The 22,969-nt window shown below is 42.9% G+C and overlaps 1 protein-coding gene and 1 long non-coding RNA gene across 3 annotated transcripts in view; one reads left to right on the forward strand and one right to left on the reverse strand.

The window, feature by feature from the left end:
* LAMB4 (laminin subunit beta 4) overlaps window positions 1-22,969 on the forward strand; it is a 92,224-nt gene that overhangs the window by 60,052 nt on the left and 9,203 nt on the right. Inside the window, exons 25-32 of the mRNA XM_059170794.1 lie at window positions 2,248-2,344; window positions 5,001-5,376; window positions 8,085-8,245; window positions 9,805-10,010; window positions 10,647-10,808; window positions 14,488-14,632; window positions 17,949-18,156; window positions 20,589-20,727. Coding sequence (XP_059026777.1) covers window positions 2,248-2,344; window positions 5,001-5,376; window positions 8,085-8,245; window positions 9,805-10,010; window positions 10,647-10,808; window positions 14,488-14,632; window positions 17,949-18,156; window positions 20,589-20,727 — 1,494 coding nt within the window. The remainder of the gene's footprint in view (window positions 1-2,247; window positions 2,345-5,000; window positions 5,377-8,084; window positions 8,246-9,804; window positions 10,011-10,646; window positions 10,809-14,487; window positions 14,633-17,948; window positions 18,157-20,588; window positions 20,728-22,969) is intronic.
* LOC131829237 (uncharacterized) lies at window positions 1,558-9,848 on the reverse strand. 2 transcript variants are annotated; one of them, XR_009352786.1, is made up of 3 exons: window positions 9,785-9,848; window positions 5,542-5,642; window positions 1,558-2,159 (listed from the first exon to the last, which is right to left on the reverse strand). It is a non-coding gene; the product is annotated as an uncharacterized LOC131829237 (long non-coding RNA). The 2 variants fall into 2 exon arrangements; XR_009352785.1 differs by lacking the exon at window positions 9,785-9,848 and adding an exon at window positions 6,524-6,621.

Raw genomic sequence — 22,969 nt, forward strand, 5'->3', positions numbered from 1 at the left:
TTAGCCATTTCTTTAAGGAGACCTGGTTCCTTTTACTGGAGAATGGTATCTGAGCCCCAGATGACCATACCTGGCTCATATTGCCCCCCACCCCCCAACTCCTCACACCTGCTGCCACTGACCGTGGAACAAAATGATTGATCTCCACGTGAGTGCTTGGCTTCCTAATTCAAGAGGGATTCCCAATGTTCATGATACCACATCGGGCATGGTTCTTAGACCTTTTAGCTTCTTCTCCTTTTTTTAAAAAGTAGGTTCCACACTCAGTATGAAGCCAAACATAGGGCTTGAATTCACAACCTTCAGATCAAGACCTGAGCTGAGCTGAGATCAAGAGTTGGATGCTTACCCAACTGAGTCACCCAGGTGCCCTGTAGACCTTTTAGGAAGCATATTTGCAGCAGGATTCAACGAAGACCACAGTCCAATCATGGAGGCTAAGGGAAGGCTATGAAGCTAGAAGTCAGATGGCATTGGTTTAACCGGAAGACCCCCTGATGACAAGGGTATTTGGGGTTGTCTGGTCCATTGGGGACTCCTTGGGGAAGACTGCTCTTTAAAATCAGGAAACATTTTCACAGGAGTATAGGAGAGACAGGTGGATATTTAGATTCCCAGCTGTTTAAACAACCACTGGTAAATGTCTTTATGTCAGGCAGGAGGTCATCCTTGGTGCATTATTACAGAGCGAGAGCCAAATGTGCAATCCAATATTTTCATCAACAGTTGGGATTGAGGTGGGGAAACATGCCTCCCAAATATTATCAAATTTGCAGATATGGCTAAGTTGTAAGCTCCTGGGATAAAGACAGAACACAAGACAAGATATCCTCACAGCCCATCCTGTTGGCTGGAAAGAAGAGTGTGAAATGGTACCAGGATAAAAGTAAAAGTTTTGCAATTGGGTTTTTAAAATCCATTGCATCAATGCAGAGTAGGAGTAAGAACCTGGCACCAGCTCGTGTGAAAAACATCTGAGGATTTTCGCTTCTGTGAGCCAGCCGTGGTGACCAGGCTGCCAAAGACACAGTGTCCGTTCCAGCTATACCGGTGGGAATGCCACACTCGGGGTCAGGCCAGTCACTGTCCTACAGTCCTCTGCACTGGTCAGACAGCCATAGGAACATCGTTGTTACTTTTGCATCCTACCTTTTAAACATTCTATTGACAAACTAGTACCTGTCCCAAGGAAGCCAATCAGGAAGTACTGTTGCTATTCTGGGGTAAAGACTTGGAGGAATTAGGGGTGATCAGACCAAAGAAAAGAAGCAAATGCAAATTGGGAATGTTCATCTCCAGTTGGAAGAGGGACTGTCCCAGGGAAGGGGGGGCTGCCCTTTTTGTGCAACAGGGCTCAGAACAACAGCAACAAGTTACAAAAGAGCAGACTCTCCACCCATGGGAGGAAAGATTGCCGAACAGTTAAGGACAACCAGAAGTCTGTCAGGTCTCAGGGATAGCCTGCTCACCAAAACTCCTTATATTTGAGCAGAAGCTAATGGGGACGCTAAAGAAAGGCAGAAGCTGTGTAGATCTGGTCATTTTATAAGTCAGACTACCAATGGAGCTGCCCTTTAAGCAAATTTGGTCAAGTATAACCAAGTACTCTGACAATAGTGATTTGCTTCTGTATTTTTCTCCTGTGAATTTTCTAACCTCCCCAGTTTTCAGAAGGGCTGGTCAAGGATCCCATTGAGAGGGTATACAAAAGATTATCCCTCTCCCCCAAAACACAGTAAAATAACCATCATTAAATGATTAAGCTTCACTTGCAAAAAAATATTGCTTTGTTGAGCAAAACACTAGCCCAGTTGGGAGAAGCTCCATTGTACATTCCATAATGGAAACATTATTTGCCAAATCAGTTGATCAATGTTCATCCAGGCCTTCAGCCTCTCTGTTCATCATGCACGAACTCCCATAACTGTAGAGGAAAAGAATGTGGCCCATTTCCCGTGATGTGTTTTGTTTTCATTTACATCTGTGTATGTTTCCCGGCTTGGGGCCACCTGGCCTCAAACAGCTGGAAGCAGGCGGTATATTCAGGGGCCCAAAGCCAAAACACATCAGCTCCTGAGCCGTGGTCTTGCCGAGGGTAGTTGCTGGCCGTGGGAATATCATCCTTCCTCTGCCTTTGCACAGCTGTATGTTCTAAACCACTGGAGGGAAAACGATTTCATATTAAGATTCATTATTTGTTTTAGATCATAAAGCTTGGCAGTTCCTCACCCATGACTGTTCTTCCAGCTTACAGGCCAGTGTCCGTGTAAATTAGGCTATGATGGGAAACTCTGCAGCGAGTGCAAGGAAGATTATTACCGTGACCCACTGGGGCGATGCATTCGTAAGTATTACTAATTCTAAAAACACAAGGACCATCCGCCTGGTCTGACCACAGGCATGCTATGAACCAGCTGAATTTTAAATTCCTTTATTTGATAGAAAATTCACAATGTGCAATCTTTGCTTTGAAAACAGTATTTTTTATAGCCTTATAAAAAGATTTGTGTCAAGCCTTTGGCTACATTACATGTGTTGAAGCCTGATTGCAGTTCCTCAAAGTCCCTAAAATGCAACAGACGTCTGAGGTCATGACCTGTGGCCTGTTTTCTGCTATTTGGAAGCATGTTGACATAAACAGCTTCTAGAGGGAGGTGCAGGCCGGGAGATGGTTCATAGGAAGCCAGAAGAAGAGGGAATGTTTCCCCAACTTGGATCTCGTAATTCTGGCTCTTTCAGATATTCCCTGTTTCATTTATTTTAAGACATTCACAAAAATGCCTCCTGGGTGCACTAGGTCGTGAGCAGATAAGGCAAGGCCCCTATGCTCGTGGAGTTCATGTTCTAGTGCCTTTCGCCCCATGTCTTAGCACTGATTGTTGGGCTTAGAGCAGCACCGTCTGACAGAACTTTCTGCAGCAATGGAAATGGTCCAATTGGCACTGTTGGGATGCAGGGGGTCACGGGCCTGGGAGCTGATGAGCACTTGAGATGTGGCTAGTGCGGACAAAGAAAAGAACCATGTGTTCAATTCATTTACATTTCAGCAGCTACGGGTGCTAAGTAGCTACCATATTGGACAGTAGATTGAGAATCTGGGTTAGTGGATTTGTGAATCTCTGCGGTCTGCTGCCAAAAGAGGTCAGTCCAAAGAAATATCCAATGTGGTGGGCTTACCACAGTCACCTCTACATAGCCACATGTGGTAACTTTTTCCTCCTCTCTATTCCTTTCTAAATGTGCTTTTGTGGCTAAAATAAATGGCCTTCATTTCCTTGCCCCATTCAAATCTGTATCCTCAGTGGTTCCCCCCAAGTCCCACTTAGTTTTCTATCTGGAATGGAGACGTTAAAAACCAGGGAAGAATTTGGCTCCTGGAAAATCTGTCTGAGCATCTTTCGTCTGTGCCCTCCTAGTATTTCAATAATCTCGTGTTCTGAAATGCTTTCAGCTTTGATAGAGAAAACTTTGCAAATGATCAACTGGGGCCATAGACTTTTCTAACGCTCCTGGAAAAGAGCCATTAATAAGCTGGTGACTTGACCTAGTGCTGCCCTGGAGGGGTTCCTGCTGAGGCCTCCGAGCCAAAGCGAATGTGCTGGACAGATGGGATCTAGTTGAGGAGCCTAGTGTGTTAATCAGTTTTTATTTGTAATCGGGATTTTTACTCAAGCTATAAAATGCATTTTTAAATCACTTGTTCCTTGCAGTTAGTCTAGTGACACAGGCTAATGATGTCCTGACCTTCTGGAAATTGCTCTAACTTCCATAGCTCTATCCATTCTCCGTCCTCAGCCTTAATCAAAAGGCTACTCAACTGAATTACATGTAGCATCTGTTGCTGTTATTTTTTTTAACTTTTTTTTTAGAGCAATTTTAGATTTACAGCAAAATTGAGAGGAAGGTACAGAGATTTCCCATATATCCCCACCCCCTACACATGCACGGCCAGCCCCATTACCAACACCCCCATGTTACAACTGATGAACTCACGTTGACACACGCCATAACCTCCAAGTCCACAGTTCACGTTATGGTTCACTCTTGGTAGTTTCCATTCTGTGGGTTTGGACAAATGTGTAAGGACACATACCCCCCATGATGGCATCATATGGAATATTTTCACTGCCCTAAAAATCCTCCGTGCCCCACCTGTTCCTCTCTCACCACCCCTCTCCCCACAGCCCATGCCAGCCACTCATCTTTTTATTCATTTCCATGGTTTTGCCTTTTCTAGAATGTCCGGTAGTTGGAATCCTACAGTACCTCACCTTTTCAGATTGATTTAGTTCATTAGGTGGCAGGCATTCAGGGTCCCTCTGTGTCTTCTCATGGTTTGATAGCTCATTTCTTCTTAGCCTTAAAAAATATCCCTTGTACCACAGTTTTCTTTACCCATTCGCCCACTGTAGGACATCTTGGTTGTTTCCAAGTTTGGGCAATTATAAATACAGCTGCCATAAACATCTGTCTGCGGGGTTTTGCATGGACATCAGTTTTCAATTTCTCTGGGTAAACATGATGGAGTGATTTCCCCCCTTTTCTGGAGGCTGGACTGGTTCTCCTTATGTAATGGAAAACGGCATGCATCAGCACCTGCAGGCTGGTACAGAGTGTGGTCACGAGAACTCCTAGAGGGTCTCCGACACACCTGAGTCACCCACAGGGGGAGTGGTCCCGGACGCTAGTGTGACATCCCCTGCTGGGTCCAGGTTACTCATCGAACAGGTGAAGGAACCCACACAAGAACACTCACACAGTAAAGACGACACCTGGTATCTCCATCTGGGAACCATGAACGGATGTGTTAGTGGGACGAAAAGCGGAGTGCTGTATGTAACGGCCACCACCAGGTCTCTGTAATTATACCGGTTTTTAAATGTTCACCTTAAAACTGGGCATCGGGGATACTTTCCGGGGAGAGGAGTGGGCTTTGTTCTTGAGCCAGAAGCAAAAGGCCAAGTGACTGACATTCTCTGCTCCCTCTGTCTTCATTTTAGCATGTGACTGCAACAGGGAAGGTGCCCAGAAGCCCACCTGTGACCGGGACACGGGCACGTGCCACTGCCGGGAGGGGGTTGGCGGCCCGCGATGCGATCGCTGCGCCCGGGGTCACGGCCGGGAATTCCCTGCCTGTCTGCCGTGTCATGGCTGCTTTGATCCCTGGGACCACACGGTTTCTGCCCTCTCCAAAGCGGTGCAGGGGTTAATGAGGCTGGCTGCTAACATGCGAGATAAAAGAGAGCCCATGAGGGTCTGCGAGGCCGACTTCAAAGGCCTCAGAGAGAACATGTCTGAAATAGAAAGGATTCTGAAACATCCTGTTTTCTCATCGGGGGAATTCTCAACCGTCAAGGATTATCAGGACTCTGTTCGGTAAGATTTGTGCTCAAGCCATAGAGAGCAAGTTCCTGATATGCCTTGACTCCCGTGGAGCTTTAAAAAGGCTTCAGTTTCAAAATGTACCTATGTGGACGTTAGGGAAATAATTTTTCAGTCGGTGTCCAGGTTGGTCATTGTGATGGTCTTTCTCTTTCTTACCTACTTAGGATTTCATGGGATCTTTCCAGATGACATCGATTAGAACAAAAAGGCAATCCATCATTAAGAGCTTGGTTTTGGAAAGCCCAAACCCAGCAGAGCTGAAAGACACAAAATTGGGAAAAGGGTCATTTATAATACAGATTTTTTTTTTTCCCCAACCAGGCACCCAGGGGGAAATTTGCTGAATCCTCCCAAATTCTTTGGTTGCTTGGAAAGCCCATACGTTAATGTGAAGTCATAGAGCAAGTGTGAGAAGTTCCTCAAAATGCATTGTCATTTTTATTATATGTTATATATATTTATACAGCACACATCAAACATTTCTGGAAATTATGTTGGTTGGTCTGGGTCAGGGCTCAGGAAACCACGGGCAAAAGTCCCGCAGGCCACCCTCTTTTGTAAATGAGGATTTGCTGGTACACAGCCATGCCCACTTATGTGCCTGTCGTCTGTGGCTGCTTTCCTGGGACAAGGGCAGGTGGAGCTGTTGTGGCAGAGACTAGGCCCCCCCGCCAGGTCTAAAATATTTACTATCTGACCCTTTACAGAAAAAATTTGCCAATTGCTCTGGGCAAAAACCAGGGTGCGTACAGTTCTCCATCCTTCTATGAGCACATAGTCTACTAAGAAATCAGAAAGACTGATTATGTAGCAGAATATCCCCTTCCTCCCACCCCGCCCCGCTATCAAAGGTCCCGGATTAAAGAATACTTGAAGATGCAGAGTTTGATGTTATACAAAATACCAGTGTCGATATAAGGCCATTCAGTTTCATCAGGCAGGAAGTCCCAGAGGTACATGGTAACAGCTTAAAAGTTACACAAGAAAGAAGGTAAAAGTCCACCGACATAGTTCGGAGGAAGGGCCAGGCCAGGCTGGCAGCTGAAAGCGAGCACATCTGTAGCCTCATAAAGACTGTTGCCTGCAGGATTTGAGCCTTGGGTCCCCAGATCTTCCCACTTTTTAAGAGATGTCAGACCTCCAGATTTTTATGCAAAGGCTCCCACTTTAAAATACCGCAGCTAATCCAACGGTGCTCTTAGAAACACCGAATAGGCCAAGTAAATGTGTCTGAGAATGAGCTTTGGTTCATGGACCACAGGCTTGTGGTCCTAGAATATGGAGGACAAAGTGGTCCTGTCAGGCAGAATGAGCCGGCCGGCAGTGGGCATTCTAAACAAAGAGACCACAGGACCTCGGAATAGAGCAGAAAGACAGCAAGAGGAGCAGGAGTCCCAGGGCCAGGCCTCTTCTGCCAGACACCAGCACGTCTGTCCCTTCCCAGGCCACCTGCGGAGCTCCTCTTCCTCCTTAGCAACCACCAAAACACCGCCTCCTCCCTGAAGCCTTCCATGACCTCCTCAGAAAAAGACACGTGTTTCCTTCTCCATCTTCCCACCTCCCTGTGCTTCCTGGGCAGTCACCCCACCAAGGGGCCCCTGGAGGCAGAGGTTACCTTCTCCAGGCTCCCTTCAGTAATGTAACAAATGCTTGCTGGGAAAATTACCGACAAAAAGTGAGGCGGAGGACAGGAAAGCAGGATGTCACGAGTACAGATGCCGTGACTGAAATCCATCTATTGCAGGGTGGCCTTGGGCAAGTTATTTCACAATCTGTGAAATCTATTTCACAGATTTCTTGGGAGAATTAGATGCACTACTGAGCATGTGCCTGGCGCATTGCTGGGCTTCAAGAGTCACATTTATAATAACAGTAATTACTATCATTGTTATGATTATTAACGTGATGAATTATGGTCCTGACAGTTGGTGCCAGAAGGAAAAGTCTGTAGATTAGAAGGGAGAGTTAGAGCAGAAAATGCATTTCTGCCAAGATAAATTAGTCCCAGAGATTCATTTTGTCATTTTCCTCAACTGTACTCATCACAATTTGCACCAAATTTCCTTAGCATGAGGGACATTACTGATTATTTCCTTGAAAATAATGGGTGCTGAGCCCAGCACATTGAAGCAGGACAGAGCTAGCACCATGGAGAAGATGGGGCGAGGGAACATACCCTAGGCCTGGGTACTGTCACCAACAAGGAAACCTCCTCGTCACTCATGGGAATGACAAGGACCCTGTACAGCAGAGGCACTAGAAGGATCCTTGCTGGGAGCGGATTTATTCTCGATAAAGAGCTGCTTCTTTCCTTAGGCTGGGTGAGGACTCCCATGTTGAAAGCTGAATATAGGTCGGATCTCATGGATTTAAATAAACCGTATCTGAATGAGTGTTTTTGCAAACCCAAAGCAAAGGGAGACAGACAGAGTCTAAATAGTTGAAATGGAAAGCCCTTGTCCTGCTAGACCTCATATGTGGATTGTGTTTTAAGTGAGTGCTAAAATATTCCCGGAAGCTGAATTGATAAGAAAGAGAGGAACCATGAACAGAGCGACAAACTGTCAAACAACATTGGGGAAGAAAGATCGGTTCTAATTATGAGGTTGTCTGATCATGAGGGCAGTGTTGTATTTTTTTTCGCTGGTCTATCAACAGGAATACAAGCTTCGCTACATTCACTGTCATTTCCCCTCCAGGGAACAAATCATGCAGCAAAGTGTGCAAATGAAAGCTGTGCGTGAGTTTCCAGATCTGAAAGAAAGGATAGGGAGGAGGAGGAATGAAGCAGACCTCTTACTTGAAGAACTCCGGCGAGAAATCGGTTTGCGCTCCCATGCCCGCAGCGCAAGCATCACGGGTAAGAGAAAACGCTCCTGGAGGCCCCACGGATGGACGCTTGCTGGCGGCCCCATCATGCGTGCCGTTAGCAAGTTGCCTGGGGCTCATTGCCACAGAGCCTGAGCACTTTAGGACCTGAAAACACACCCATTAAAGGTATTATTTGAACACGAATATTTCTCAACAGGATAGAACTTGGGTAGCATGTGCTGAAAATAATGAATACAGCTAACAGTGTCTGCTAGGAAGCCAGTACTGACCCCCAGAGTTCTCTCCTCGTGCCACAGCATGTAAGGTGTCGCGTGTAACAGGCTTCGGACTGAGAGTTGGATGTTCCAAAACCAGCTTGTCCCTCTGAGCACGGCAATGAGGCTCAGAAAGCTCCCTGCCTTGGCTCTTCCCTCTGAGTCAAAGGAACAAACAGTGACACTCAGAGAAAGGACATTCAAGCTTTGCTGTCTGGTTGCCTCTTCAACATGGTTCACGGCCTGAAAGATTTGGACCCCCAAATGGAGCACGGGGAATAGAATTCTTCGTGGGTTTACTGGGAAAGGCTCCAGGAAATAGGTGACTTCTGCCTTAGACTTCACAAAATGAGGCTAAAATTTGCCAGATAAATCAAGGCCAAAACTCATCCCAAGCAGTAGGAAGGTGTGGTTGTCTCATGCCCAGCTTCTAGCTACATAGAGAATAAAGATCAGGACTCTGGGCCTCTGGTTCCTAAAATATGGAGTTAGTGTTCAAAGTCCTGCGACACTATCATTTGCAGTAAATCATTCTGTATTATCTTCATGAATTTGTATTTTACTAAAAACATGGAAAATACAGATCAGAGCCTAAGAACATAATTTCTAGAATCAAACCACCTACCTCACTGTCTGTGAGACCTCAGGCCAATAACTTTCGTCCCGAGAGCCTCGTCTCTCACTTGCAAGGCGGGAGTGATCCCACTAACACGTACCTCAGCGTTTTGTGAAGATTCAGGAAGAAAACTGACAGGAAGTGCAGGCACAGAGAAAACACTCTGCAGTTGTGACCTGCTGTCATCAGTTTCAGCATGACAGGTCAGCACGCTAGGGTCCCCCCACAACTTCTACCCAGAGCCTGTTTTTATAAAGGGAGTCTCACCAGGAGACAGGTTCACCGGCCGGTGCCTGTGGCCGCTCTCACTCTCCAGGGCTGAGAAGTTGTGACTGACATGCTGCGGCCGGCAGGCCTAAATCATCTGTTCTCTGGCCCTTTCCAGAACAAATTTGTCAACTCCTGCCCCATCTCGTGAGGTGAACTCGGCTGGTTTGTCACGTTAGGGTTCGTACAGGCAGTCATCACTGACACTAATTAATACATACTTCATCCATCCGTGGAACACTTTAGAGCAGACTCTCAGATTGTTTCCCTTAGTCCTCACGAATTACAGATAAGCAAGCGATCTGGAGATGAGCCAGTTTGCTGAAGGATGTAGGCAGACAGTAAAGGGCAAAACCAACACTCACGCTGTGAAAAGATTGTCTTGATAACTGGTATGGAATTTCGTTTATTCTCACAAAACTTACCCTACCTCAATTTGCATTAATGTAGATTCCTCAGAGGACATCAAGAGGCATTATCAGACGTCATCATCTGCTGAAAAGAAAAGTAATGAAACCATTTCTATCATAAAAAACTCTGAAAAAAACAGAAACGACTTACTTACCATCTTCGATACGCTAACCTCAAAACAGAACTCGTCATTGGAAAAACTGAAGCAGATTACGGTACCAGATATCCAAAGACTGAAAGAAAAGGTAAATGTTCATGATGGTATGGTAAAAGCATTGTGGTTTCTGTTTGGCATACAAGTCTCTTCAGTTGTATTTCCTGCCTTGCATTTTATTTTTTTATTTAGACTTTGTAAGTGTATAGATATAACCTAAATTTAGATACGCTGTATTATATAAGATACAAATAATATAAATATGGTAATTTGTATTTTATTATTTTATTTTCTAAATCAAAGTTTGAGAAAATTCAGAGTAAGACTGTGGCTTGATTTTATTATCTTATCTTTATTTATATTATTTGCTCTTTCCACAATGGTACAGATTATAGACATTCGCTCCTCTTGCTTCCTTGTAAATAAAAGGTAATTTTTATTAAAAAAAAAAAAAAGAAAGAAAGAAATTAACATGCAATAAATGCTAGATATTTGACTGTTTTCTCCAAAAACTCTGAGCTTAAAAATGCATTGATGCTGACAACAAAGGATTCAGGTATTTTGTTCTGGAGACACGTTTCACAAGGTTATGTCCACGTGCTAAGCATGAACCACTGTCGAAGAAACACTTACGCCTAGAGCATTGAGTGGCTCCAGTGAACCTGGATGGCATCAGCCAAACCCTGCCCACATGTCACTTTTCAACATGAATCCTTTCTCCCTTGAGGTGTGTGCAGACCCCAGGGACATGCCCTGCGTGCTCGCATTCTGTGATGGCCCCAGCTGCCGCAGCTCCCCGCCCCTCTCGAGCGATGCCCTCCAGCAAGCTCAGGAGGCAGAGTCTGCAATTCGTAATTTGAGCGACCAGGTTCAGGGTTGGAAGAACCAGGTAAATATGGCTTCTCTTGTTTTATTTGTAAAGCCGCAGCAATAGGAAGAAAAAAGCAAACTGAAATGTTTAAAACAACCATTTAGCTTCTAGTTGAAAGGGTAGATTCTAGATATTAGGTGTTCTTTTTTTTCTTTTTTTTTTTTAAGACTTTTATTTATTTATCTGCCAGAGAGAGACACAGTGAGACAGGGAATATAAGCAGGGTGAGTGGGAGAGGGAGAAGCAGGTTCCCCCATGACCCCTGGGATCATCACCTGAGCCGAAGGCAGATGCTTAATGACTGAGCCACTCAGGCGTCCAATATTAGGTGCTCTTACGCTTGGAAACAGAGGATTAAAAATACAGATGTGTGTATAAATGTACATTTATAAGTACATGTGAATATTGACATTTTCTATGATATATGTATCACATATATGTGTGTAAATGTGTGTGTGTGTGTGTGTGTGTGTGTATGGAGAGAGCGCGAGAGGAGAAAGAACTCAAAAGTCTATGTTTGCAGGACATTGACTCACATGGATGTTTCTTTTCTAGCAAACACTACATTAAAAAATGGGAGGCTCTTAGCCTTAAAGGTTTGAAAACTTTAGATTTCTCAAAGTAAAGACTAATTTGTAAAAATTCAAGGGCTAAATATACAAATTCCAATGTTAAAATTTAATTTGATATAGAAAATGTTGTAATAGGGATACACCCTTAGGCCTTGTACTCCTTCCAATGTTGTTAGACATGAAATAGTAGTTTTAATACTTAAGTACCTGATGATTGAGTCACTAATAACTTGAACTGTTTTCATTTATTTTTCTGATCATATTGATAAATTAGAATAATTTTTAATTGCCTAATTTCCCTTGGGTTGTGTGTGTGTGTGTGTGTGTGTGTGTGTGTGTGTGTGAATACATTACACATTCACCTGGAGATGTTGAATACAATTTTAGGTATTCTGTGACTAACTGGATTCATCTTGTAACATGATGATGATGTGTACCCTAGTTGGCTCCATTTTTGACACTATATATAGAGTCTTTGATGAAGAAGAAAAATCTCTTAAAAAGCTAAATTTCTTGGGGCGCCTGTGTGGCTCAGTGGGTTAAAGCCCCTGCCTTCGGCTTGGGTCATGATCCCAGGGTCCTGGGATAGAGCCCCGCGTCGGGCTCCCTGCTTGGCTCGGGGACCCTGCTTTCCCCTCTCTCTCTGCCTGCGTCTCTGCCTACTTGTGATCTCTGCCTGTCAAATAAATAAAATCTTTAGGAAAAAAAAAAGCTAGATTTCTTTACCAACAATATGAGCACTGGGTATTATAAAAGAACTGATGAATCATAGGCCTATATCTTGGAAACAAGTAATACATTATATGTTAGTTAATTGAGTTTAAATAAAAAATTATTTCAATGAGATTATATCTACACACCCCAAAATATGTAAGTTAAATATTATAGCAGTCAGCATTCCTGTTTGTAAGCAACAGAAACCAACTCCTGAATAAAACGGTTTCAGAATCAACAGGATAGAAGGCCAAGCTTGGGAACGAGCTGAGAACCACGGCTAAGATATGGTGTGCATCTCACACTCGTGGGTGCACACATGTGCACACATGGGCTTGCCCGCACATGCATGTGCACACAGAGCTACACTTTCCTCCTTGAGCCTCACCTGCGTGAGCCTGAGCCCCAGCTGGTCCCAAGCCCTGCTCCACAAGCTCCCGAATCCAGGTCCTGTGCGAGCCTCTGATTAGCACCAGCACATCTTGAATGTTGCAAATTTTTATTTACATAGTCATAATTCTGAGTTGCTACCTAGTTTTCACTTAGATGTTACTCTTCCTTCTTCCAATAAATATTCTTTGAGTGCCTATGATCCTGGCCTGGCATCCTGGTGGTTAAAACAATCCTGAATTGTTCAACGTAATTTTAAATGATTACACCTTATTGCCCCTTCTCAAAACAAAACAAAACAGAAAAACCAAAAAAACCACAAAACCAAAAACCCAGAAACCTCACACCATTTAAAATAGCCCTGTGTTAAGCTTTTACTTTTAAAAGATAGCCCCTGATGTATGTTCTAGCAGGATCTGGCTTTCTCAGCGCCCAACTGAAGAACTGGGAAGGGCGGGAGCGGGGGGTTTTCATGTTGATAAAATGGTGTGCTATTTCCCTCTTGATTAGATGGGGCAGAAGAGTGCCAGGAAAGATTGTGAGAGAATTCTCAGGAGTCAGTGGTGACAGAAGATGGATTGCAGAGAGATATTTTCAGAGTGAAGTAATTTAGCAATCTCTTCTCTGAATACAGCATCGACTAATTGACACAGATTTCATCTTTACAATTTTGTGTTTTCCTGTCCAGAGTATTTATTTGTGGAATTCTCATTTTACTTTCATGTGTTCTTACCGCTAACCTTTTTTTTTTTTAATTGAGAGAGAGATAACTAACATAGAACACTGTATTAGTTTTAAGCATACATGATTTGGTAGATGTATATATTGCAAAATGATTGGCACAGGAAGTTTGATTAACATCTATCCCCTCACTTAGATTTTTTTCTCATGATGGGAACTTTGAAGATCTCTCTCAGCAACTGCTCACCATTCTAAGATTTTCAAAGTTCTAGGAAAATTAAGGGACAACTCTAAAAAAAAATGAAGATACATATTTTTCATCATGTAAATATTTTTTTCGTTTCATCATTTCCAATGAATGCAACTAAATCCTTTTCCAAAAAATCCGTATGGCTCAAATTAGGCTGGCTCCTTTTGTGAGGAAATACAGGGAGATTCTTTTTTTCCTAATTGTGTTTGATCCTAATTAGCCCTACTTCTGTCACAATTAATTTATTCCATACAGCTCAACTTGTTGCTGATGTTGCCCTATTGCTTTCTGGGTGTTATTTTTTTTCCTCTTTAATTTGTTGGAATGTCAAGGAAAGCTCAGGAGTTTTCTCAAACCACATAATTAAAACTTTGCACTTCTAGAGGGCAAGACTTTTAGACCTATCATTCCTCCACCAAGTGTACAGGAGGTTTGGAATTTATCTTTGTAGCCTGCTCTGAGTTCAAACTCGTTTATTAAAAGGAGGAATGCTTTCTTTTTTAGCTTTCAGAGTAAGTACATTTTTTCAATTTAAGGAATGTCAAGAAGAGTAATTATTTTAATTTACATAAAAGAAAATGCTCTTAACTTATTAAACATTATGACCACTGTAAGCAGTCCCAAGTAATTTGCTGACATTATAGAATGCTAAAGTCTCATTAAAACAGAATTTTTGTTTTACATTTGTACCAGGAAAAGTCATTAGCACTAGGTCAACATGGTTTCCAAATAATTTTGATCACTAAGTGTTTGAAGAGATATATTCACATTATTTTTTTATAGATTTTATTTTTTTAAGTAATCTCTACACCCAACATGGGGCTCAAACTCACAACCCCAAGATCTAGAGTCACTTGCTCTACCAACTGAGCCAGCCAGACACCACAAGATAAATTCACACTAAACAAACATGATAATGAAAACAAATAACATCACCTTATAGGAAATCCCTTAAAATGAATCTTTTATTTAATCTCTATGCTCCTCTTTTGTTTTTAGTGAGTTTCCTTTGGTCCAACTAGGTAATTAAACATCACACAATGTGCCTAATTGTTGTGTTTTCCTCATTGTTATTTTTTTCTTATCCCAGCTCAAAAATGTAAGTAAACTGGCAGAAATCTCCAAAAACAGTGCCTTACAGCTAAATGAGAAACTGAGAAATATGAAAAATCAAAGTGAATCTGAAGAAGAGAAAATGAATCTCTTAATCAAAAAACTGAAAACATTTTTGTCAGGTAATTAGAAAAATATGATGACTTGGGACTAGTTTTGTTTATTTTTCTTTGTTTTTTGTTTTTAAATATATACTCAAACATCATAACTGAGTTCAAATTGCATTAAGTGGAAATGAAATGCCTAAATCAGAAACATGATGTACCCTTTGATATAAAATTTCTTAATAAAAATAATTCCCAAATATTAATTCTATCAAAAAATATATGGCTATCTGTACAAGATCAATTTAGTAAAAAGTCCTAGAATTTAGTTAAAATTTCAAACAAATGAAGTGGGTGCTTAAAGTGGGGTTTTTTTTTAAGAAAAAAAAATCTAACATGATGATTCTATCAGATTTCTTAATGTTATGATTCCATGATTTTCTCTGCTGACAGATTGTGTAAGATCAAAGCATACCAGATTTCAGTTAGTATACCAAATACTATAGGGAGGTGGTATCTAAAATATCAGTTTTTAACTATTATAGACTATTTTCCAAGTTTCCTATTGGTTCTCTGTGATCGACTGAAAGGAATAATTTGATCCATTTATTATTATAATTATGATGCTATTATCCCTCATTGTGCCTTACTGTAGAAGTTCACTTTTATTATTTAAGAAGTTTATTTTAAATTACAGAGAATTAGTAGTTGATGATAAAAATGAAATAGTACAGCTGGAAATTGACCTGAAACTTCCCTCTCTGCAAATAATCCAGCTTGGGTATGACCGTATATGGAGTAAATCATAAGAGGTTTTCTTCTCCATCACCATCTCCCAGATTCAATAACTTAATGTTCCTCACGTGAATCAGCTGACAACTGGGATGTCTGTTACCATCGTTGCAACCACTTTGTGAATCTGTTTAATAGTAGTAAGAGACTCCTATGGCCAATTGCTTTTTCTATCTCCATGTTTCTAGATACTATATGAACTCAGCCCAAGTCCTGATTTTTGAAATAAGAATAAAATGAGGCAGCGCAAGTCATCAGTAAAAATGACCAAAATAATCAGTAAAAATGAATGGGATGAGATCGGTCTACTGGACATTTTGTTTGTTTCAGTGTGTTAGCTGGATGGATTGGTATTGATTAGACACAGATCTAGGAACTGGTTGGTTTAAGGAACACATTAGCTATTTCTGCAGATATAGGTCAGTTGAGGCACCAAAACCAAACCAAAACCAAATTGCTAGACCAGTCATGCAAAATGGCACCATATGCTTCTGGGCCCCAACTGATGGCTCAGAAGGCAAGGTCTGCTGCTTTCCACCTCATGCCATTGGTCATGGAGACTATTCCCTTACTGGTCTCATTGGCATTGCTGCTGAATATATCTCTAATTTTTTTTTTAAGATTTTATTTATTTATTTGACAGAGAGAGAGAGATCATAAGTAGGTAGAGGCAGGCAGAGATGGGGAGGGGGAGAAGGCTCCCCGCTGAGCAGAGAGCCCAATGCGGGGCTCGATCCCAGGACCCTGGCATCATGACCTGAGCCGAAGGCAGAGGCTTTAACCCACTGAGCCACCCAGGCGCCCCAATATATCTCTAATTTTAAAAAAGTTTAATTACCCCAATGAATTAAAAAAAAAAAAAACCTCCAGATTATTACAACAAACATTAGACTAGGCAAAGGGAAAAATCCTATTCTGTAAAAGACACATCTCTGATCTGGGTCCCAAGACCCTTGGTCCCCAGGAAGCAGTAACCTCCTCTCACCAATTTCTCTTCCTCTATCCTTTCCATGAAGCCCAAATCCAAGTGTTATTAAATTGTATGGTGGCTGCACTCCTCTGCTCGTCTTGACCATCTTTGTATTTACCTTGTGGTCTGAAATTCACCATGGACAAAGTTAGCTGCCACTTCTCCTACAAGGCCCATATCAAAATTTTGAATTTACGATCTCATAACAAATGCCAGTAAATGTTTGATGATGAATATCGGGCCAAATTAAAGTTACTTTTTATTAGAACTTTTTTAATAAAAGGAAATACTCTTTCTTTCAAGAGCCAACTTCCGAGTACAGTACATGCTATTTCAATCATGAGAGTGATTTACTCACACACACAAAAAATCTCATTACTTTTTTTTTTTTTTCCAAAAACATGACAGGAAGTAAAATAGTCCTTTTATTTTAAATAAAAAGCTAGAACAAAATGATTACCAAAGGGATATAGACTCATGTCATGTCTGTCAAATGCTGGAAGGTGTCTGTGGTGCCCGCTCCCTCCTGAAGAAATTCCAAGTTCCTCAGCCTCCCATGTCAAGGCTCCTGGGCTCTGCTCCCAGCCTTTCGGGACGTGCAGCCCCGCACTGCGACTCCACTCTCTGACGCCAGCAGTGATCCGAGGACGGCTTCTTGCTGCAGCCAACTTTGGTGTCTGAGTTTCGCTCAGCTTGGAATGCCTTTACCCCTGCCTTTACCCCACTTCCATAGGTACAAACTTTGCTGTCCTCCAGCCTCAACTTATGTGCCTTTTTGAGGTTCTTCTTGAAATATTTTCTCCTCCCTCTGGATCCCGTATCACTTTGTCTTCGGTGTATCATCTCTGTTCTTATGTTATTAATATTGATATGGAATGGCTTTTCTTCCCCCTATGGATGGTCAGCCCCTTGAGGACTAGATCTTCAACTTCCCGCAAGGGATTCAGCATTATGCCTCCGTAAGGAGCCAGAGCGACACAAAGTGTTAGCATCCCAGACCCTAACAGTCCATCTGCTGCTTCCGTTCTCAGGGAAGGCTGATTCTGTTTTCCTGAAGAGCAGGGCAGTGGTATATTTAACAGTTTCCAGATAACCCATTACTCATCCGGGTCTTAACTCTCTATTGTCGAGTTCCCTTCTCGAAATAGGACTTTGAGTGATAGCGTCAGGTAGAGTTGTCCCAAGCAACAACTGGGAGCCTTTCTGATGTCACAGAGGATTAGAATCAAGTTTTGTTGGGTCCAGACCTGGTGCTTCCTCATGTCTCATTCATTCGTATTCGAATCTTGGTGACGCATCTAACCGTTGTACTTGCTTTTGAACCAGGACTTAACTGGTTCGCAGGAGGATGTTTCGCAAAGCATACACAACATTGCAAGCCTGTAGGTTTTCAGTTTTCCAGCAACCATTTGTGCAGCATGTATTCAACACTACATGAATGGTGCTTCTTTCAGAGAGAAGGGAAAACTGGGGATGAAGAAGAATCTACGGGATGTAGACAGTCTAATCCCTGTGTCCCAGGGACACATAATCAGCTGCATGTACTTTTGACTTCGAGTTCATTGGGGTTGTATTTACAAGATACCGTTTAATAAGGAGACGCGATGACCTAAAACCACCTTCTTATTTAAGAGGAAAACGTGCCTCCGGAGGATATAGAGAAGGTTGCAAATCGCGTACTTGATGTCCATCTACCCATGACATCGCAGAATCTAACCCATGAACTTGACAAAGTGCAGAAGCTGATGCTGCTCTGTGAGGACGATGGGGCAGATGAAGACAGGCTACATAATGCAGCCAAGGAAGCCCAGGAGGTTTTGGTGAAGGCAGAAGATGCTGAGTGAGTATAGTATTCATGTTCTCATCTTGCTTGCCCAGGACAGCTGCTAAAAGGCCAACTGTGTAAGGAGCTACTTAACATTCAAATGAAATTACTGTCCAGTAGGTTAGTGCCCAGGGTGAGAGCTAAGCTGCTTGCAGGAGCCTCGGGAAGCTGGGGAATTGGGAGGCAGTGGGCAGGAATGCTTGTTTCCCACTTGCTACAGACTTGGAATACCTTTGCAGTGACCTATTAGTCTTTATACCAATCCGTGCCATAAACTAGCTGTCTGCCAATATCTTAACAGGTGGTGGGAATATGGGTGTCTTTTCCCTTTCTTGCTGACCTATGTCTGATGCTTTCTACATTTACCATAATAGACAGTACTTGGAAGATCTAAATTTTTTTTTTTAAAGACTACACTAAAAATATATGACGGCGAGGAATAGAAGAAACAAAGATAGCGCCTCATGACTAACCTGGGAGTAAAACTACAGATACGGTACACGGAGTTCATTAACTCATGCTTCCTTTTGTTCTTGCCAACTTAGCCAAGCCAACGGAAAAGGCATCTTGGTGCTTTAGGTTTTAGGTGGGGTCAGCTGGGTAGTGGCAATGCCGTCACATCAGGATGCCCAACAGTTGAGGGCTGACCTGCCTTCTCCATGTCCCCTGCCACTTGGATAATTGAAGTGTGCCAGACTTCCCCATGAGCCCAACCCCTTCCGGCTTTGGTACTTACAATCAGGAAGAATAAGTAAGTGCAGTACGGTCACACAGCTGTTAAAAATGATGCTGAGGAAAGGTTCTTTGTAACATGCAGGGATTGTTGATGTTTTTAAAAACAAGGTAACAGTATATAAAGAAGACGGTCTCCGTCGTGGAAAGAAAAAAATTGTAGAACAAAAATGCTAGAATGTACTGATATCTTATAAGGTGATATGGTTAATGGTACATTTTTCCCTTCCTGATAATGTCTTTTTTTTGCTCTTTCTGTGCTGCTGCCTCCTCCTCTCCCTCCTCCTCCTCCTGTTCTTCCTTCTCTTCTTTCCCTTCCTCTTCCTCCTCTTTTTCTTCCACTTCTGCTTCTTTTTCTTTTTCTAATTTTAGATATTTTCTCAATTTACTCTAAAAGTAGTTACATTGAAAATTTAAAGGAAGAAGACTAAATATGAAGATATGGTGGGGGATGTTATGAGAAAGGAAGGCTCCTGGACCCCTTCTGGACCTGTAAGGAAAAGAAGTAAAGAAAGGGGAAGCCTACCTATTGTGTGGTTCACCTATAGAATATTCTGGAAAAGGCAAAGCCGTGGACACAGTGAAAAAGATCAGTAGTTGCCAGGGGCTGAGGGGAGGGATGAATTGGTGGAGCAGAGAGAACTTTGAGGGCAGTAAAAATACTCTGTGTGATACCAGAACGATGACTGCATGTCATTACACATTTGTCCAGACTCACAGAATGGGCAGCACCAAGAGTGAACCCCAGTGTACACTCTGGACTTCGGTGTCTGTGATGTGTCGATGTAGGTTCATCAGTGCTAACAAATGTCTGCCTCTGGCAGGGATGTTGATAACTGGAGAGGCTGTGAGTATTGGGGGGCAGGGGGTACAGGGAACTCTCTGCACCTTCTGCTCATTTTTGCTACGAATCTAAAACAGCTCTTTAAAAAAAAAATAGACCCTTTTTAAAAAATAGAGAGACTCCACTGGGAGGAGAGTTAGGGCTGCATGGGGCAGGGGATGTTTTGCAGTTTAGCTGGTTTTCCCTTCCACGCACATTTCTAATTATGCCTCTGCAAAGGTCTATCTGATAGTTCGCTCACTTGGCACATTCCTCCAAAGGTGGTCTTGAGCCCACAGATCCAAGTATCTGGGGAGTGTGGACTTGAGGTGAGCTGATTTCTGTAAAATAGACAATCACTTGGAATGCTTGTGATTTTAACCTCCGACGGGGCCCCTGGCAGCTAGAATGTCAGTGGAGCTTAAATAAACCTGAATAAACACAGCCTGGAAAAGGAGGGCTTTTAGTTCTCTTTGCTGTCTGTGGGGCCCCTTAACTCTCCCACCCCCACTGTGGTGAGGATTTAGAGTGTGGCTGAAGTGTGAGAAATTAGGGAACGGGAACTGGCTGAGCATAGTTATTCTGTTCAAAGCTCGCCGGTGATGGTCCTCGAGCCTCTCTCGTTATGACAGATTAAGAATAAACAAGACCTGTATCTTTGATTTTCACACCTGTCTCTACTTGATATGCATATATATGTGTTGTTATTGGCATTTCAACCTACCTATTTCTCAAAATAAAGATTTCAGGATTTGGCCTTGCATAAGAGCAATTTAAATTTGCTTTATAAATAATTCAGCTAAGTTTTTCACAGAGCCAAAGGGACTCCCAAGGTGAAACAAATGAATAATTGTGTATTTATCTAATCTGACACGTTAATATCCTACCTTAGAAAAGCAGCAAATGTTCTACTAAACCTTGACAAAACGCTGAATGAGTTGCAACAAGTTCAAGTCACCCAAGGATGGGTAAACTCTACCATTACACAGCTGACGGCAGAGATCAAGAAAATTAAAGAGAGCACACTACAGGTATTTATCTTTTTGGAAACGAACTGAAAAAGATTTTGAATGGGGAGACAGCCTGGTTTTGACGTGTGCCAATGTCATGTTTGCTTGACCTGCCTGAAGGGATGATTATAGGACAAAATGAAAGGGGGGTGGTGTGATGCATTTAACTGATGTTCAACGGAGTTCTTACGGCATCAATTCATCATTGCTGACCCCTCCTTGGGGACGAAGCAGGTGCTACTACCAGCTTGTAAATGAGGAAACAGAGACTCAGAGAGGTTAAGTGACTTGCCTAAGGTCACACAGCTAATTAAAGGTATATTTGAGGCAGGGGTTTATCCCTTCTGATTCCAAGGAAAGTAATAGAGTTACTAGAGCTCACAAGGCAAAGAAATAAAGTTCATTGTTGCCAGGTTTTTGTAACTGGCAGGTTTGGCATGAAATCTCATCCAAGTATCTTAGAACTGAAAGGATATCTCACCCAAAAGATAGTGTTCCATCCAGAGCTTGGTGGGAGCCAGGCCTGGTTTAACCCACACTCTGGATCTGGGAGAGGAAGTCTGGCAGTGGGAGGACAGGATAGGACCTAGTTCCAAGCTGTGTGACGTGTCTTCCTCCAAGGCTCCGTCCTCCGGTCCTTCCCTTTCCCCCTAGAATGCCAGCTCCCTGTCTCTGTTTTTCAGCTGGGTTGTACAGATCTAAATACACGCATTTTGAAAAGAAAAGCAGAAAGGGACAGAACAGGAAGTAGTGCACCAGGAAATAAAGAGGTTAGACTTGAACAGGTTGCAAATATAGGGTAGCAACCCCCCCCCCCAAAAAAAACAAAGAAGGCCTCTAGGTTTTCCCATTCGAGGCATATATGCTAGAACAGGGGATGGCAAAATACAGCCTGTGGGTCAAATGGGCATACTGTTTTTGTTTTTTTATTTTGTTTTTTATCCAAAATCACAAAGTTTTATTGGAACCCAGCTCCGTATTGTCTGTGCCTGCTTTTGCACCATAATGACACAGAGCTGAGTGGTTACAATAGAGACTTCATGGGCCACAGAGCATAAAACATTTACTGTCTGGTCCTTTACAGAAAGGCTGTAGATTTGTGCTCTTTAAAAAAAAAAAAAAATACGTCCAAAGGAAAAAGAAGGTTTTTGGAGTTCCCCCTACCCCCTACAAATATGGTAGGCCAGGGTTCCTGCGGAACCCTCCTAATAGAAAAATACCCCAAATGTTGTCTGGGATATATATATTTTTTAATTTAATACATACCTGAATTAGAAAGAGATGGAGGAAATCTTCAGAGGCCAACCATGACAGCTAAGTATGAATCCAGAGAGATAACAAAGCATGAACCTGATGGCAGGCGGAGGATATCCGCCAATCGCTGGTGTGGGAGAGCTGTCGGGGTTTTTTGTTTTTTTAAGATTTTATTTATTTATTTGACAGAGAGAGACACAGCAAGAGAGGGAACACAAGCAGGGGAAGTGGGAGAGGGAGAAGCAGGCTTCCCGCGGAGCAAGGAGCCCAGTGCAGGGCTCGATTCCAGGACCCTGGGATCATGACCTGAGCTGAAGGCAGATGCTTAATGATTGAGCCACCCAGGCGCCCGAGCTGTTGATTTTAATCCTCACCATGAGCAGAGACAGAAAACAAAGCCCACGCAAGGAGAGCATATGACCCCCACTTGGAAAGGCAAAATCCTCAGTGAAATGTTCAGCTGCTACTCCCTACTGCTGCGTGGACTCACACACGTGTGCACACAGCTACACACACACACACGTGTGCACGCACAGGCACAGTGCCAAGACACTTGCTGTCGGGGAGAAGGTCTTCACTAAGAATTGCTAACCACTGGCTGGCTCTTACACGAGTTCAAGGGTAGCATTCACACTACCTGTGTGGCCCCGACAACAGTGGGGCCTTAAAGTGGTTGTGGACTAATAGTCCCCGAGATGCCTGCCAGAGGCCAGCGGAAATCCCCTCCCGAGGAATGCACCTTCAAACCGAGCCTCAAAAATGTCTCCCAGAACACATAAAAGAACAAATTGCCTCGAGCAAGAGGCACCAGAAACAGGAAACGAGAGTCTGCGGATAAGACAGGTACTCCATGTAAAATACAAAATCAGAATGTTCGTTATGCCTGCAAAAATCAAAGAAGGTGTTGAAATTATGACCCGAGAGCAAGATACAAGAGCTAACAGATGACCAGTCAGATCTGACTGCTAGATGGGACAAATAGAGCCATGGAAAGAAGCAAGGAAGATAA

Source organism: Mustela lutreola, chromosome 4 (assembly GCF_030435805.1).
Source record: "Mustela lutreola isolate mMusLut2 chromosome 4, mMusLut2.pri, whole genome shotgun sequence".
Taxonomy (NCBI): domain Eukaryota; kingdom Metazoa; phylum Chordata; class Mammalia; order Carnivora; family Mustelidae; genus Mustela; species Mustela lutreola.